A 13,501-nucleotide genomic window follows, 5' to 3' on the forward strand; every position below is an offset into this window, starting at 1 on the left:
AATAAACGACTGGACTATTTTTTTAGTCCAAGGCGTAGCACGCCTTTTTACGCGGAGGAATATTTGCTGTTTTGCAGATATCTACCCTACCAGACAGACATCGCAGTTGAGTCGCACAGATCTAATTTTAGAAAATGAATCCAAACATTTGCAAGCAGTCGTTTGCACGAGTACCTATTTTCTGAATTTGTCACTTCTGTTTTGTCATTAAATTGGTATAAAAAAAAACGGATGGATGTCAGTGTTAGGGCACATAAACAGCAGACTGGTCACCAATGATATCCAGCAGATATGCCACCACTCAATTAAAGTGGAAAAACAATAGAGGAAGGGAACGTCACCACTTCATTTTCAGCCATTTATTGAACAGTACAGTCAAATGTACAAATATATAATGAAAATGCTGCATTATGCCAAAAACCATGTCCAGAAACAAGCCCCTATCCGACTGAGGAGCAAACAATTAGACTTGGCAAAAGTAGCAAAAAGGTCACGAATGTTTGCTCCGACATTAGGCAACATTTGTAGTGTTTTTTCTTGTCACAAGAGAATTTTAAAAGTACATGCAAAATGGAGAAACATTCAATACCTTTGAAAACACTTGCAATTGTTTGCAGCTCAGTGGGACAGCTACACAAAGACTAATGACCATTTTCCTGATGTTCCTCATTAGGCCCTCAAAAGCAAACATACACTACAGCTTTTTTTTTTTCTTTCTCCGAGTAGTTTTATGCAGTGCTATTATTATTTTAAAAGGTAACGTAACAAAAACATTATTTATGGGCTTGAATTGATAATTGGCATTTCAATTTGTCTCAATCGGGAACACTGATTTCAAACACTGATGATGATGCTAAGTAGCTATCTAGCTGTGACGTGTTAAGAAATAAATTTTGATTCAATACATAAGGTCGGCAGCGCCGCCACTTGGGTCCAAGTCTTTACGCCGCAACATGGGGAAGTTCATCCCTGCCAGTGGGATCATCAGCGCATTGAAAGCATGCAGGAAGAAGACAAGAAGGAGGATCCAGAAGCAGATGTCAAAGCTTTCGCCGTGCGTCTGGAACACGAAAGTCACTTCCTTGAAGTTGGCAATGCGCTCAGACAGACGCTCGATCCTCACTTCAGACGCGAACAGAACCACGACGAGGAAGCTGCATGCACCTGCCAGGAGGCGGAGTCCAGACATCATTGACAGATTCAAGACAATGTCCGAACATGATATATATGCTACAAGTTATATCAGTTTTAATGTTAGTCCTTGAAGGATTCCTGGATATCACCTGTATGAAGCTAAAATGGCTGTTTCAAGCCAACATTGCAGGCTTCCTGTGTTGTTTTGCACATATCTTATGATAGACATGCTTACCAAATTTCACCCATCCAACACATGCATAATTGTTCTTCTAGCCATGCTAGTGAACAATTTAACGGTGCTGATGGTGCAATTAATTAACAAGTGTTTGCACGAGTCACTAGCATGATTAGGTTTTTACACTGGAAGCACTTCCTGACACATTTCATTTTTAATTTGTAAAAATCAGCCAGGTCGTTAATTGATGAGATACTTGATTTTGATACTAAAATAGTAAATTTTGAAGTACTAAATTCAGTGTTCTAATAATTAATGTGTCCTGTATATGCCACGCCACCAGATGGCAATGTTTGTCAAATTGAAAACTTTGCATGTACAATATAATGATTGTCATAATTGCTCACAGCAGATGGACGTCCACAAGTAAAGTCCCAGAGGACCGTGCAGCGTCTCGTAAGGACGTCCAAAGGCGTTGAAGAAGAAGAAGCCACTGGACACAGACGAGAAGACAATCAACGCGCCGCAGAAGATGATGATGGTCACGTGGAGACCTGCTGGGATGGCGTCCAACAACTCTGAAAAGACTGAGCCACAAGAATTATGCAACTTAACACACGCAACGGGGACATTTAAAGACACAGTGAGGACTTGTTGGTAGTCTGGAGGCCAGAATAGTTGAGTGAGTTGTGAAGCACTGAGGCAGAAACATGAAAGGTCACTGAGAACTTGTTAGATCTGGATCATTGCTCTCACATAACTTGAGACAATAAACACTTGTCCTTTATCTAACTCTCCACTTATTTGTCCACAAGTTGTCCTCTTGTCAAGAGTGCAGAGAGCACGGCAAAATACCAGGCTTTTTCCAAAAGATAAAAATATTGCAATGACGTTTTCCTAATCACGTACTATACTGTATAGCATATAATGTATAGCACTGTACACGATAAACATTAAAATACATTATATATAAAGGGTAATGGTGTTTTAGTGCCGAGACGTTTTTGAATAATTGAAGAAGCCGCTGCTGTCATTTATTATTGATAAAGTGAAACTTTATCATTGCCGTGTTTAACACTGAAATACAAGCATGCACATTCACTACATGCAGCACACATGAAGGCCTACAAGCATACATACATACACATACACACTATACATACATACATACGTACATACATACATACATACATACATACATACATACATACATACATACATACATACATACATACATACATACATACATACATACATACATACATACATACATACATACATACATACATACATACATACATACATACATACATACATACATACATACATACATACATACATACATACATACATACATACATACATACATACATACATATACAATACATATACATATACAATACATATACAATACATACATACATACTAGGTGTAATGTCCATACTCAGTCATGAACCTCACTTGTATTTCTTTCTCAGGTTAACTAATAAGATTATCCAGACAGAGTAATTTGTAAAGAGAATCACAGGCCTATTTTACATGTTAAAGCTACTTGAGATGTAGGTTGGTCATTAGGACAGACAAGAAAGAACAAAAAGAGCATTTTCAAGTGCTATTTCGTATTTAGAATTTATGAATCACGTTTATAAGACAATTGCATTTCTCAAGACAATTTATTTCCTTGGATTAAATCAAATTTACAATTTATTTGCTTGGATTAATTGAAAATTTAATATAGTGCATCCAAAAATATCTTCCAATTATTGAATGGCCCAATAGCAGTGCAGTTCAATGGTAAAGATGTACGCATATTTTGTACTTGAGAATCGTGAGGTCCTGCCGCCCAAGCCACAGGTCTTGACTCTCTCCCCGTGGAAGAGTCCGTAGGCGAGACGCCCGACGAATTTATTGAGCTCGCTCCCAGTAGCGTTAACGAGTTCTGCTCCGGTTCTGCACAGGACGGACCCGTCCACCCAGCTAGGAAGTCCAGCGGAAACCGCGGTTGCCAGCGCGCAGCACGCCGCCAGCGCACCTCCAAAACTCAACAGCAGACGCTTGTATCGCCGCGCCGCTGCCATGGCCGCCCTCGGCGCCTTAACCCTGCCGCCAGCCTCTCCACCGACACCCTCCCTCCAATACCATCTCGTCTCCATGGTGACCGCGTATCGCCTTACCAGGGGCGGAGCTAGAAAATATTTAGTGGGGTGGCCGGTGACCCGATAGATTGCACAAACTACCAGGTTAAATAGATCAATCCTGTATTGTTACCCTGGTCTGAAAGCCCTTTTAATGGCTCAATGCGATCTGGATTGACTAGTGGCATCCAAATAGCCAAAATTCTCTTATATTTTATGCTCATTCTAAATGGATTGGGAGAGGGGTAATTAAACACGAAAAAAAAGGGCCACAGTTTTCTCCGATGTGTCGCTCACTCAACCTTGTGCCCTCGACCGCTCTCACGGATGCACACAGCAAGCGTGACGTCACAGTAGAAGGGTCTGTTGCGGTTAGCGTTCTGAAATCACTGAGGTGTAGCACTACAACAACTCAAACATTAGCAATTAGAATGTTAGAAGATTAAAATGTCTAAAATACTGCAATCTGTATTTCACTGTACACATATTCACAACCACAACATACACACTTGGCCGGACCCACTTCTTCCATCCAACCAATAAAGGAAAACCATGCTCAGTTGTGTGTGGCATTCCGGTCCACCCTGTCCATGGTGATCTTGATCCAGCTGAGGAAGTTTCCCAAGCGGGTGAAGACGCCATATTTGCCACTGCTGGCACAGCCCTCACCCCAGCTAACCACACCTGTCAGGAACCAGGTTCCGCGGTAGTGGACTACGAAGGGACCACCGCTGTCCCCGCTGCACGCATCCAAGCCAGTGTCTACGTAGCCTGCGCAGAACATGTTGTCCGTGATTACCTGTATGGGGTGGTGAAAAGCAGAGATGGGGAATACAGGTCAACAAAGTAAAAACCTTGCCACATTTTAGCTTTTACCACAAGTGCTTCTACGTATCAACTAGCTTGCTTTGTTCACTCTCGTTTCAGTAGAAGCATCTGTGGCTAAACCCAGAATGTGGCAGGGTTTTTACTTTCTGGACCTGATTTTCCCATCTCTGGTGACAGGCTATCAGCATGCTGCTAACAATGCGAGGTAATGCTCACCTGCTTCGTAGAATTTCTGCAGAGGTGGTGGTTGACCACTGGAAGCGCCACCTTCCTGAGGAATCGGGAGGATCGGCGCAGGTACTGTGTGGCCCCCCACCCTGTTACTAGGCCCCGATTGTCCTCCTGTGAAATGAAGAGATGGCATATTTAAACCTGAAAAACGTGATCAAAACATGTAATTAAAGTCCAGCCATCCAATCATTCATTTCCGCTTTTCCTCACAAAAGTTGCGGATGTACTGGAGCCCATCCCAGCTGTCTATGGGCAGTAGGCGGGGTACACCCCGAAATGGTCACCAGTCCATCGCAGGGCACACATACTGTTCACGCTCACTTCTACAGACAATTAGGAGTGCTCAATCGGCCTACAATGAGGAAACCCATGCATGCCTGTGGAAAACATGCAAACTCCATACAGGAAGGTCGAAGTGTGATAACGATGTGGTGAAGTTAAGCATATTGATGTGCACCCACCTTTAGCAGGTATTTGGAAAGGTGGTGGTCCGGCAAGCATGCGGGGATGGCGGTGGGCCCCCTGACAACAGGTCGAGCGAGATGGAGCAAAGCGACGTCGCTGTCCATGGTGAATTCATGAAAGTAAGGATGAAGCACAACTTGCTTGACAGGAATCTTCTGCTCGCCGGGATCACGACGCTTCTTGTCATAGTCGCCTTTAGGCAGAACAGCAACATACATAGCTTGAATATAGAAAACCTGTGCTAATTAAATAGAACTAACCAGTGCCTATTTTTAATATACAGTACCTAGCCTGTGGCTAACACATATGTTAAAGAATTATGTAACATTGTCAATAACACATAGCCTGAATTGAGCTAACACTGTGACTAACATATTGCCTCAATATAGGTAACATATCGACACTATTGAAGACATGTGGGGTCCATCATGGTGTCAGCTCGTGTTAATGCTACATGCTAGGATAAGTGTGTCACCTCACCTATGGTGACATGGTCAGCAGTCTGCTGGAAGCAGTGTGCAGCTGAGACCACCCAGCGATCTGACACCAGGGTTCCTCCGCAAAATCCATAGCCATCAGCACGACGGATGAGCACCTGAAGGCAGCACAGGTGGGCGTAAGTCACATGCTGTACATCTAAAGTAAGTCTTGATTTTTAACTGGAGACGGAACTTTTCGCATGCCTTGCCAAAAACAGAATGTTTTCCCTCTGGAAACCAAGAGCTTCCATTCTTGAAACAGAACTTAAATGAATATCTCTTCCCATACTTGAAACAGAACTGAGTCGAAACTCTTTATCTTTCAAAACCAATCTCTTTCCTTCCCGGAAATGGAACTCATTGAACTCTTCTCATCCACTGAATGTGACACTTCCCGTACAAACCACATTCTTTCTATAAGCGTAACAGAATTCTTCCTGTCCTGGAAACTTAATTCTTTAAATCCTCCAAATGGAACCCTTCCTATCCTCGATGTGTCCTTACCTGCCAGGGACTACCTCCCAGTTTCTCCAAGGCTCCTCCCACAATGCGAGGATTGAGACGCTCATCTGTAAATTCCGTCCAGTTGAAGCCTATGTCTTGACTGTCATCTAAGATGGTGTCCATTTCCATTGTGACATTGGTGTCCTCCAAGATGGCGTCCGTTTCAACAGTAAAATTAGCATAATCCAAAATAATGCCTGTTTCTGCCGTGAAGTTGGCATCATCCGAGAGGTCCCAGAGGGCGCGACCTCGATGCAACCTTTCCACCTGCTGGCTGCCACATGGAAAGGCCACTGAGCACATGCAGAAGACGAACCATATTTAGTTTTATTGTGTGTACATGTCTGTAGACAGAGTAAGTGATGTCACTGATGTGGGCGTTACCTGTCTTTGAACACCTTTGTCCATCAGACTCCAGTTTGAAACCTTCAGCACATCCACACTGAACACCAGCGCCCTCTGGCAAGTCTGTACAGTACTGCAGGCAGCCACCATTTCTATAGGTACATGATGACACCTCTACAGGCACACAATACACTTTGACACTTACACACTGGTACATTTGCATATGCATGAACATAAATGCACACACACATACTACATACGTATATAGAGAAACAAATGTACACACATAAATGTTTACGCACACACACACAAACATTGCAAAGAGGTGAATAGGCAAGGTGAGCAATCGCCAGGGTTACCCAATTGGCAGGTGCTGCCGTGGTAACGGGGCGGGCACAGACACAGGAAGTCTTCCCGCTCCAGCGTGCACTTCCCACCATTGACACACGGATTGGTCGCACATGGATTGAAGTCTGCGGAAGAACAACTTCCTGTTTACTCTGGCGGGAACTCTTTAGTTCTCGTTCACGTCATTGCTTCCTGGGACGAGGTGGACTCACTGGTGTACCGGAACCAAAACTCCAGCTGGCGAGATAAAGCAGCATATAACAGCATATCACAGCAGTGTCCTGAGTCAAGAAAGCGGGCCTCACCGTCTTCTCCTGCGACTGGAAGATCTCGGCGGCCTCCTCCTGGGAGCAACGTTCTTCGTAGCATTCCCGCTCCAGGTCACCGGGAAAAAGCTCCTCCAGCGTATTGGAATTTGCTCGCCGCCTCCTGGTGACGGCAGCTGAGCGCAGGATCTGCTCGGCCGAGTCTCGTTGCAAGAACACTGCCGCAGGCGAAAAACACTGGTATTAGCACCAACAGGGGCTGAGCGACAAGCGAGCGTGGCTCACCTGTGCTCTCCACCAGGACGGCGCTGAGCAGCAGTATTGTGGTTGTCGTGGTGATAGATTTCAACATGTCTGCAAAATAGGGTCGGGATATTTCATTACCGCTCTCAACCTCTTGCCTTCAGCCTCACTGCAGTCACTGAGATTTGTTTACGTGGCCAACCCAAACATAGCCCTAAGTTTTGCTCCCGAGGTGTGGACCCATCACTTAAAACTTCTTTAAGCAAGGGATAGGCCGAGTCACCAAGAAGAAACATAGGGGATGGGATCTTTATCATCCACAATCTACTTCTTACATGCAGACTTGAAGAGTTTAATTTGGAATTCGCAAAGACCTGAGCATTTACTGTCCCTGTGTTCCATCTTAAGAGAGCAGATGACAGTTCTATGTCCCACTGAGCAAACAGGATGCTTTCTCACATAGACATTAAACCACTGAATCAAAGCCTTGTCTTGAATTTTAATGAAAAGAAGACCGAAATTAGTGTTTGGTCCCAGAGGCATTTGTTCAGCTCACCCTGGATGTTGACTTGGGCTCCCTGGCCTATAACAAATCCACTCAAAAACAAGTGAGAACTAAAATTCACTACTACTAACAACCATAATACATCTAGTTTCTGAACCACATATGTTCGACATTATTTATTTGGTAGAACAACACATGAAGAGATCAGTAAATGCGGTACATCATGAACACGTATAACACAAGTCAGCATAACGGCAGACCTACCTGGTGCTGAGGACGATGGTTGACAGTTTGCGTTACTTTGGAGTTAAAATGGCGGCTCCGTTGATCTTTAACCACAACTCAAATATTGATGTGCTTGGACATGACGCCATCTGCATAATTGACTCAAGTGACACATATTTGAGACAAATCAATTCTTGATATCGGCCGAGTCCCCTTTGAGCCATTTTGACAATTGATTGCAATGAAAAACCCTTTCACACGGAAAGTTGACCTTTCCTAAAGTTAACTAAAAAACACAGTATAAAAATAGGAAAAGTAAAACATTATGGCAGACCTCAGTAGCAGGACTCTCACGTGTTCCTCTCTTCTGCCACAAAATGTTTTGCAACCAAATTTGTGCTGTCTACTAAATCAAAATGACTGAAACTACAAACATTATTTTAGTCTTTGACTTTAAAGCCAGTTTTATTACGGAACACGAAATGTTCATGAACAACCGAAGCAGCAACATTAGAAAAATAAATAAAGCTATCGTCCATCTTTTCAATCTCCATGCATGTAAACATTCACTTTGGATTTGTCACCTCAACCGTAACAACTTCAAGCTTTGCCATTTGATTCTTTAGGTAGTCAATGGAACAGAACAGGAAGTGACATTATGAAGGGGGTGTGCGGCTAGACAGCAGGGCGAATTAATTTGTTTTTTTCAGGCTCCAGGAAGTCACGCAGCAGCGCCTCAGTCGCCTTCTGAAGCTCCACCTCCAGGTTAGACACCTCACTGCAATGCAGTCCACAAGAAGCAATGTCACACTCTGATTAGTCACACGGTCACATACTGATCCTTTGATATTATTTTGATATTATTTAACTAGTTGGGCATAGTGATAAATTTCAAGCTGTGCATAATGTTAGAGTGCCTTTAAATAGTTTTTCTATTTTGAAATGCGGTGCCATTGTTTTAGGTGCAGTTCAGTTGTATTTAACTTGCACGTGTATTCAAGCACATTGTTAATGTTCAAACTGCTTAATGTTAATATTATATAGACTTTTGTGGAATGAAACCATCGCCTCATTTGCATCAAAATGCTATATGGGGGCATGAATTTTTTAAATCCAGAATCCGTGTTTAGTTGACAGATGAACAAAATAAATAAATAAACAAATAAGAATCATATGACCTGGTTCCCGGCGTGGCGCACAGTTCAGTGTAAATTTTGATTTTGGGTTCGGTGCCGCTCGTCCTCAGCGTGGCCACGACACCGTTCTCCAGCGTGAATGTGATCATGTGACCACTCCTGCTCACGGGAAGTACCTGAGCCGAGAAAACAGGGAAAGACTAAACGGCAAGTGTGACGACTATAAGGATGGAGAAAGGAAGAGGAGAAAAAGAGAGGAAAGAAAGCAGAAGAAATTGCAAGAAGGGAAAAGAAAGTGGAATCAAGAAGGGGAAGGGTGAGACGAGAGGAAAGCAGGGAGTCAGGAGGTGTGCTACCGAACGGCCGTCTGCCTGGCTGCTGTCGTATCCCGTGTTGACGTCTCTCACGTGGACGACGCGTACGCCGCCGCAGGCGTCCGGATACGAGCTGCTACCATCAAAGTCTCTGATGCGAGCAAAGATGCGGCAGATGGTGACGCCGTCGTTGCAGATGACATAAGATGTCCGCGACATGTGATAACCGTACCTGTGCAAAGAAAGTTCACACACGGCCATCGCATACAGGAATGAGATGCGAGTGCACGCAGGAAGTTCATGTATGTCTACACATGAAGCTGGTGTCTCCTCACATGCGGTAGATGTTGTGCAGCTGCTGCTGGAGATTGAGCTTCCTGTCATGGAGGTAGGCGGCCATCTCCGCTACCACGACAGCTGTGCTCACTCCGTCCTTCTCAGGAATCAGACTGCCGCACAGGAAGCCTGCGTGCATGTCATACATCAGGCCGGCATGATGACGGCGGCGGAATGGCGTTGGGGAATACCAATTGACTCCTCGAAGGCGAACAAGACGGTCTTTCCCTCTGCTCTGAGCTCCTGAATTCTGTTGCCGATCCACTTGAAGCCGGGAAGTGTTTCCTGTTGACAAAAAAAATATATATTTTACTTCTTTCTTTTTATGTTATTCCTGTATTTCTAGTATAGTACAATACTGGTGTCAGACTCACCTCCACGTGGAATCCTTCCTGGCGGGCGAGTGCGTGGAGGATCCTGGAGGAGACGGCGGTGGTGAGCATGTAGACATCCCGTAGGTCGGCACTGTCGCCACACCTGCTCTTCCACGACGACAACATCCACCACCCGAGCAGGGCCGCCAGCTCGTTTCCCGAGAAAACCTTCCACTCACCGCTGTCGCTTAGCTCCGCCACCGCTAGACGATCGGCATCTGGATCGGTGGCCAGGACCACGGAGGCGTGCTCACGTTCAGCCAGACGGAAAGACAGCTCCTGGAAATGAAAAGGTAGGAAAAAGAAGAGGAAGAAAAGGAAGACAAAGTTGGTGTCTTACCAAGACGGAGTGACCCTCCTCGGGGTTGGGAACGTGCACAGTTGGAAATTGAGGATCAGGGTCTTTCTGCTCGGGGACTGCAATGGGCGGCGAATGGAACCCGAAGGTGGCAAAGGCTCGTTGTACGAAGTCATGTGCAACACCGTGGAAAGATGAGTGCACAAACTTGAGGGGACATCTGGAATTCACCTCCCTGCATGCATGTGCATGACACTTGACACCATCCCCTCACACAGCAACATCTAGACTGTAAATGTGTTGTTTTTGCAACGACACCAATGTGCCATTTCCATAGCAACACAGACTGCTGTGAATGTCATGTTGCTATGGAAACAACGAAAATATGTAGTTGTCATTGCAACACATATGAGGAAAATTGCTGTTTTCATAGCAACACAATGTGCTGTTTCCATGGCAACAAAGTACGTGCTTGTTCTGTGGCAACACGTGCCACAGTAAATGTGCAGTTTTCAAAGCAACAACTATAAATGCGGTTTGCATAGTGACACATGCACTTTTGAATGAGATTATGACAACAGAAGTGACATTTCCATGGCAACACACAGTGTGACGTCACCTTGGCAACAACAGTAGAAGTGCCATATCCATGACAAGATACGCAACATCAAATGTACCGTTTCCATAAGAACAACAATAAATTTGCTTTTCCTTAACAACCCCTCTCACCTGTGCCAGCAAAGGTTAGCGACGGCGCACATGAAGGCGGCGTCCACGTGCCTCAGCGGGTCACTCCTCAGCGGGCTGCGCTGTGCCAACGTGACGTCCCAGCAGGCAACACTCCAGGGCTCCTGATGCTCCTTCACGCTCGCCAGGATGGCACTGTCGTGAGGCGCCGTCACCTGAGCGCCGTTAGACCAGTACACCTTGTAGCCATTGTCTTCTTTGGGATTGTGAGACGCAGTGATCATCACGCCCGCCGCCGCGCCCAGCTCCTTGACGGCAAAGGGCTGCAATACACAACACGTCGTCATGCATACACACATCATCCCTGCCACCAAAAATAATGTCACGTCTGCTTACCACATACGGCGTTGGCACATAGCTAGAGAAGAGATGCACCCTGACCTCTCTGCTTAGCATCACGGCCGCCGTCAGTGACGCCAGCCTAAAACAGGTAGTTGTGCGTGGGTGGTTGGCAGCTGTTCTGCACCCGTGGTGAGTTAGGCATAACAATGCTGTTTCTACGTATGGCAACATTGAGCAGTAACTGTTGCTTCCATAGCACTATGCCACAGTGAAAGTGATATTTCCATGGCAACACAAACTTGACGTTTCCATGCCTAAACTAGTATAGAAGCTGTTCACCACAGGAGTAAATACGCTGTTTCAACAACATGCACTGCAGTTGTAATCACCATTGACTGCTGCAGCCGATCTCCGGCTGCCCCCTGGTGTCAAACCCCACCACTACGCCTCTGCGCTCTGCATCTGGAACACACTTGAGCAGGTAGGCGCACAACCCCTGCCACACAAACACATGAACATAAACACAAACAAAAAACATACATATTGCATACTATATAAACAAACATATTGACCTGTGTGGACTGGATGACGGTGAGGTCATTAATGCGGTTAAACCCTGCTCCCATTGGCGCTCTCAGTCCGGCAGTGCCAAAAGTCAATGTGGAGCAGAACCGGTGCTGCAGCTCAGATACGCTCACTGACCCGAGCAAGGCAACTGCTTGCGCCCGAGTCCTCTCGTTCTGACAAACACAAATGCACACACGTTTGTTGTTTACCATAGCTGCATTCCTTTTGTCACTTAACTCAACCCAAAATGCGGCACTTAGGCAACCAGTGCTTTCCTTGTTTGGTTTAAATAGGAAAATAAAATATTTACAAAAACTACTGCATAGTACACCCTTATTTAAATGTGCGTGTGCGTACATCGTCATGTTACCCGTGTGTATTTGTAACTGGATATGACTTGTCTGCATGTGATCAGGTTGCCTCTGTGTAAAAGTGTGTATGTGTTGTCATCATGTTCACTATATTCGTGTGGGAGAGGTCGTGTAGTGTCTATGAGCGTGTTTGTTTGTTTGTGTGTGTGTGTGTGGGGGGGGGGGGTCATATGTGTGTGGTCTCAAGTGACGGGTGAGGCTACAGATGACATTTACACTGAAGGTCATCAGAGTTCACGCCATTTATCATATGAGGTTTGACTTGATTTCCGGGAACTTTCCAGAAGGTTCGCGTACTTTCAAAGACAAAATGTAGAATCTTCCACAGAGAAGGTTTGCACAGCACACCTTCAGTCAGTCCATTCATAAGTCGCCATTTGTCATATGCGTCCGTTGTGATGCACTGGTTTAATCAATGTCATTAAAATAATCATACCTTCTTATTGAGCACGTTCAGGTAAGTGATTCGGCTTTACCGATTTTCTTGACAGACGCTTTAGTTTTAGATGAAGGAGCACATGACAACTTTCTCCTCACCTTTTTGTTTTTGTCAACAATGCAGCACACGTGACTCATGAAGCTTGTCAGTAGAGCGAAAGGAGCAGTCAATCAAACTGTACACTGTGATTGACGGGCGGGGCGGATGATTTTTTTAGGTCAAAGCTCACCTTGTCCCAGCGCATCCAGCGCCGCAGCGCCTCGTCCACCTTATCATCTCCGCTACTCGGTGGCCTCTGCTCGGCCTCCGTGGCTCCGTCGCCCTGCTCAGCGTCGCCCATGCTGACTCGAAACTGCCATTAAGACGACGTTACCGTGGTATTGCTGCTAATGCTATTGCTAAGGTTGAAGCTGACTGATGAGCCCCGTCACAAAAAAAAGTTGGGCAGTCAAGTCTTTTTATGTCACCGCTGCTTCCGGTTGTCTTTCAAAACAAAAGACTATGGCTTTCAAAGTAAGAGAATCCCCAAAACGTTTGGCTTCATCATAATTTAATATTTTCAAGTACGTGCAGTTTTAAGATGTTAAAAGCAATGGTTATGAAACAGCCAAATGCTTAAATATTACTAATGAGTTATTCCAGAATAAGTCAAGCGCAAGCATCAACTTTAAATAGTTACAGTACTTTTTCCGACTATTTTTTGGACCAACAGTACTCAATGTTTATGAAAGGGAGAATATTTATTTAGCAA

General features: G+C 45.0%; 3 protein-coding genes and 1 long non-coding RNA gene across 6 annotated transcripts; 1 reads left to right on the forward strand and 3 right to left on the reverse strand.

The window, feature by feature from the left end:
* Positions 1-344: 344 nt before the first annotated feature.
* On the reverse strand, positions 345-3,742 carry clrn1 (clarin 1). The gene is made up of 3 exons (XM_061302661.1): positions 3,132-3,742; positions 1,720-1,899; positions 345-1,164 (listed from the first exon to the last, which is right to left on the reverse strand). The coding sequence occupies exons 1-3, from the start codon at positions 3,463-3,465 to the stop codon at positions 899-901; spliced, it is 780 nt and encodes a 259-aa protein (XP_061158645.1). The 5' UTR covers positions 3,466-3,742; the 3' UTR covers positions 345-898.
* LOC133170164 (uncharacterized) lies at positions 1,111-2,104 on the forward strand. Its single transcript, XR_009718522.1, has 2 exons — positions 1,111-1,210; positions 1,722-2,104. It is a non-coding gene; the product is annotated as an uncharacterized LOC133170164 (long non-coding RNA).
* Positions 3,743-3,889: 147 nt separating the features above from the next.
* LOC133169831 (coagulation factor VII) lies at positions 3,890-8,188 on the reverse strand. 3 transcript variants are annotated; one of them, XM_061302298.1, is made up of 11 exons: positions 7,926-8,188; positions 7,199-7,267; positions 6,953-7,131; positions 6,860-6,884; positions 6,659-6,772; positions 6,339-6,473; positions 5,955-6,247; positions 5,452-5,566; positions 4,968-5,164; positions 4,492-4,617; positions 3,890-4,246 (listed from the first exon to the last, which is right to left on the reverse strand). In XM_061302298.1, exons 2-11 carry the CDS (start codon positions 7,263-7,265, stop codon positions 4,004-4,006), a joined length of 1,494 nt encoding a protein of 497 aa, XP_061158282.1. In that variant the 5' UTR covers positions 7,266-7,267; positions 7,926-8,188; the 3' UTR covers positions 3,890-4,003. The 3 variants fall into 3 exon arrangements, with proteins under 3 accessions (XP_061158282.1, XP_061158291.1, XP_061158299.1); XM_061302315.1 differs by having other exon boundaries at positions 4,086-4,218; XM_061302307.1 differs by lacking the exon at positions 7,926-8,188 and having other exon boundaries at positions 7,199-7,597.
* A 133-nt stretch (positions 8,189-8,321) lies between these two features.
* Positions 8,322-13,214, reverse strand: LOC133169617 (glucose 1,6-bisphosphate synthase-like). Its single transcript, XM_061301961.1, has 12 exons — positions 12,980-13,214; positions 11,946-12,113; positions 11,763-11,869; positions 11,428-11,512; positions 11,074-11,354; positions 10,387-10,579; positions 10,047-10,325; positions 9,864-9,957; positions 9,672-9,801; positions 9,379-9,568; positions 9,065-9,198; positions 8,322-8,664 (listed from the first exon to the last, which is right to left on the reverse strand). Exons 1-12 carry the CDS (start codon positions 13,088-13,090, stop codon positions 8,562-8,564), a joined length of 1,875 nt encoding a protein of 624 aa, XP_061157945.1. The 5' UTR covers positions 13,091-13,214; the 3' UTR covers positions 8,322-8,561.
* Positions 13,215-13,501: the final 287 nt, after the last annotated feature.

This window comes from Syngnathus typhle, linkage group LG2 (genome assembly GCF_033458585.1).
Source record: "Syngnathus typhle isolate RoL2023-S1 ecotype Sweden linkage group LG2, RoL_Styp_1.0, whole genome shotgun sequence".
Taxonomy (NCBI): domain Eukaryota; kingdom Metazoa; phylum Chordata; class Actinopteri; order Syngnathiformes; family Syngnathidae; genus Syngnathus; species Syngnathus typhle.